At 39.3% G+C, this 3,587-nt stretch overlaps 1 protein-coding gene across 1 annotated transcript; it reads right to left on the reverse strand.

Moving 5' to 3' along the window:
• Positions 1-2,610: 2,610 nt before the first annotated feature.
• LOC106320173 (uncharacterized mitochondrial protein AtMg00810-like) lies at positions 2,611-3,365 on the reverse strand. The gene is made up of 2 exons (XM_013758543.1): positions 2,901-3,365; positions 2,611-2,784 (listed from the first exon to the last, which is right to left on the reverse strand). Exons 1-2 carry the CDS (start codon positions 3,363-3,365, stop codon positions 2,611-2,613), a joined length of 639 nt encoding a protein of 212 aa, XP_013613997.1.
• Between the last annotated feature and the right edge of the window lie 222 nt (positions 3,366-3,587).

Consider the following 3,587-nt stretch of genomic DNA (forward strand, 5'->3'; position numbering starts at 1 on the left):
GTAAAGTAATTTTTTTTTTACTCTAAAATGATTCTAAAAGCTGATTAGTAACTTTTTTTTAACTCTAAAATGATTCTAAAACATGATTAGTAATTTTTTTTATTTTTTTTTACTCTAAAATGATTCTAAAACATGATTAGTAATTTTTTTATTGGGCAGTATGGGAGATGAAGGCGATCGAAGATTGAATGCGGCATTGGATAAGACTGTCGATGAATATATTGAAGACACATACAACAACATCGTCAAAAACCAAACAAAGAAACAAAGCAAACGTGCATATGTCGAACGAAACCGCGAAGAGGGCCACTCAAGACTATGGAATGACTACTTCAGTAAAAATCCTACATTTCCGCCTCATTTATTCAGGCGACGTTTCCGCATGAACAAGGCGGTATTCATGCGTATTGTCGATCGCCTCTCAGAAAATTTTCCTTTCTTTCAACAAAGAAAAGATGCAACTGGGAGGTTAGGTCTATCTCCACTCCAAAAGTGTACGACGGCTCTTCGTATGCTTGCTTATGGCTGTGCTGCTGTCGCCGTTGACGAGTATCTCCGACTTGGAGAAAGCACAGCACTTTCATGTTTAAGCAATTTCACAGAAGGCATAATACAGTTATTTGGAGATGAGTATCTACGAAGGCCCACTCCAGAGGATCTTCAACGACTACTCGATATTGGAGAGATGCACGGCTTTCCTGGGATGATAGGAAGCATCGACTATATGCATTGGGAGTGGAAAAATTGCCCAACCGCCTGGAAAGGACAGTACACACGTGGATCAGAAGGATGATAGGAAGCATCGACTATATGCATTGGGAGGGGAAAAATTGCCCAACCGCCTGGAAAGGACAGGACACACGCGGATCAGAAAAGCCAACAATTGTCTTGGAGGCTGTAGCTTCACAAGATCTTTGGATATGGCACGCTTTTTTTGGTCCTCCAGTTACCTTAACCGATATTAACGTCCTCGATCGGTCTCCTGTTTTTGATGACATTTTACAAGGTCGAGCTCCAAGGGTAAAATATGTGGTCAACGGGCACCAGTATGATTTGGCGTACTACTTCACAGACGGCATATATCCAAAATGGTCAACATTCATCCAATCTATCTCAAACCCTCAAGGTCCTGAAGCAGAGTTATTTGCTAAAGTTCAAGAAGCAACCCGAAAAGATGTGGAGCGTGCTTTTGGAGTTTTACAAGCTTGATTTGCAATAGTGAAAAACCCGACTATTTTGTGGGACAAGAGACATATAGGGATGGTTATGCGAACATATATCATACTGCACAATATGATAGTAGAAAATGAACGCAATGGATACACTCAGTATGATACATCAGAGTTTGAAGAAGGAGAGTCGAGTAGAAGTTCACAGGTGGATATGTCATATTATCCGATGCCTTCAAATCTCCGTACTATGCTTGACATACGAAGTCGTGTGCGTGACCCGCACATACATAGACAATTGAAATATGATTTGATTCAAAATATTTGGAACAAATTTGGTAATGATGAAGATGTTTAATTATTGTATGTTTACAATTTGTTTTTCAATAAATGAAAATTTTAAATTTAAAATTTTAAAATTTTAAATTTCAAATTTTAAAATTTAAAATTTCAAATTTTAAAATTTTAAATTTCTAAGATTAACAAAAAAAAAAAAAATTTTAAGGATTCCATATTGGATAACACCATTGGACCTATAAATTAAGTTAAGAGTCCTTAACTATTGAAAAAAAAATTATATATTATAATATACCTAAGGATTTCAATGGTGGGTAACGCCATTAGACATGCTCTAACAATGACTTTTTTAATTTTTTTTTGAGAATGTAAGCATTTAATTAAATTTCAAATGAAATAATGGTGCATGAGACGCATTTATAAATAGCGCCACGCGGACGCCGCCGAGGCTCTCTCCTCCGCCAACTTCAGATTTATTCGGATCTTAGGTTTTACGTCCACCTGAATCTATTGTTGTGCACAATTCTGATAAGGAGGAGGAGCCAGATGCTGATGGAGGATAGTCAAAGCTTGGCCTCCAAAGCAATTGGGACGCTGCTTATTCCGGTGAGCTCACTAATTTCAGGGAGCATGGCTATGCCGGCGAAGTTTGGTAACGACTCCTTCGTTTAGAGAGAGAGGATCCTTGGAAGTTGATTTAACTTCTTTCATTTTTTCTTATGGTAACATTAGGTTTGGAGATGATGTGATGGCAATTGTTACTTGTTGGACAAAAGATTTGTGCATTGATATTTCTTAAAAGTCAAAAGGAGATGTCTGTTTATGACAACGGTGAGGTGAATGATAAGTATTTGTCTTGCTGGAATGTGCTTGGCCTTGGTACCGGTAATGGCTTAGTCTTTCATCAACTTGAGGGCTGAGCTTCTAATATTCTTTATTTCATGCTCTGGCCTTTAATTGCTCAACTATGTCTTGTTACTATAAGGTTTGTGAAAGAGATGATTTTCATTATACGTAAGTGTCTACATTTATACAAGAATAGAGAGAGTAAGTAAGTAAAGATAATATTATGTATTTACATTGAGATATACGATTGCGTTAATGTCGCCAATCATATACTCTTGAGTATCTATAATATGCCCCCTCAAGATGGAGGTGGTTGCGAAACTCCAATCTTGTGTCGTGTAGCAGGGAACTGTGATCTTGTGAGAGGTTTGGTTAGGCCGTCCGCGAGCTGATCATGTGTTGAAATGTGTGCAATCCGTAGTTGTCCTGCCTGAACTTGCTCTCGTATGTAATGGTAATCAAGTGCTAGGTGCTTCATTCGAGTGTGGAAAACAGGATTTGCACAAAGATATGTCGCGCCATATTATCACAGTATATGACAGGAGTGTTGGTTGTAGGAATTCCCATTTCAGAGATTAACGAACATACCCAACGAACTTCTGAAGCCGTGTTTGCGATGGATCTATACTCAGCCTCGGTTGAAGATCTTGCAATCCCCTTTTGCTTTCTAGATGACCACGATATTGGCTGATCACCAAGGTAAACAATGTAGCCATTTGTTGAGATGTAGTCTGAGGGATCACCTGCCCAGTCAGCATCTGTAAACACGTGAACAGTGAGGTTGGTTGAACGGCTGATGAAGAGACCATGTGTTGCTGTGCCCGCTAAGTAACGTAACACTCTTTTGGCAGCTTGCCAATGATCACAAGTAGGGAATTGCATGAATTGTGAGAGCTTGTTTACAGCATATGCAACATCAGGCCGTGTGAAAGACAAGTACTGTAGACTTCCAACGAGCTGACGAAACTCTTTTGGGTTGGAATGTTGTGTACCTGATCTTGTAAGTCGAGGAGAAGAAGCCATAGGCGTTGCCACAGCTTTGGCATCTTGCATATTGTGCTTGCCTAGCAGGTCATGAATGTATTTTCTCTGATTCAGGTGAAGGCCTGTTTTTGTCCGAACTGCTTCAATGCCAAGAAAATATGAAAGATTCCACATATCTTTCACTGAAAACCGAGTTGCAAGGTTTCGAATGACTTCCTCGACAGCTCTGGTGTTGTTTCCCGTTATAATAATATCGTCCACGTATACGAGGACATAAACCAGGAGCTTGTC

The sequence above is a fragment of the Brassica oleracea genome, unplaced genomic scaffold (assembly GCF_000695525.1).
Source record: "Brassica oleracea var. oleracea cultivar TO1000 unplaced genomic scaffold, BOL UnpScaffold00835, whole genome shotgun sequence".
In the NCBI taxonomy this organism is placed as follows: Eukaryota; Viridiplantae; Streptophyta; class Magnoliopsida; order Brassicales; family Brassicaceae; genus Brassica; species Brassica oleracea.

Coding starts and splice junctions, on each gene's coding strand:
- LOC106320173 (XM_013758543.1), bottom strand. CDS start 3,365: ATGCAAGATGCCAAAGCTGTGGCAACGCCTATGGCTTCTTCTCCTCGA. Junction 2,785..2,900: donor CGGCTTCAGAAGTTCGTTGG/GTATGTTCGTTA, acceptor ACTCGAATGAAG/CACCTAGCACTTGATTACCA.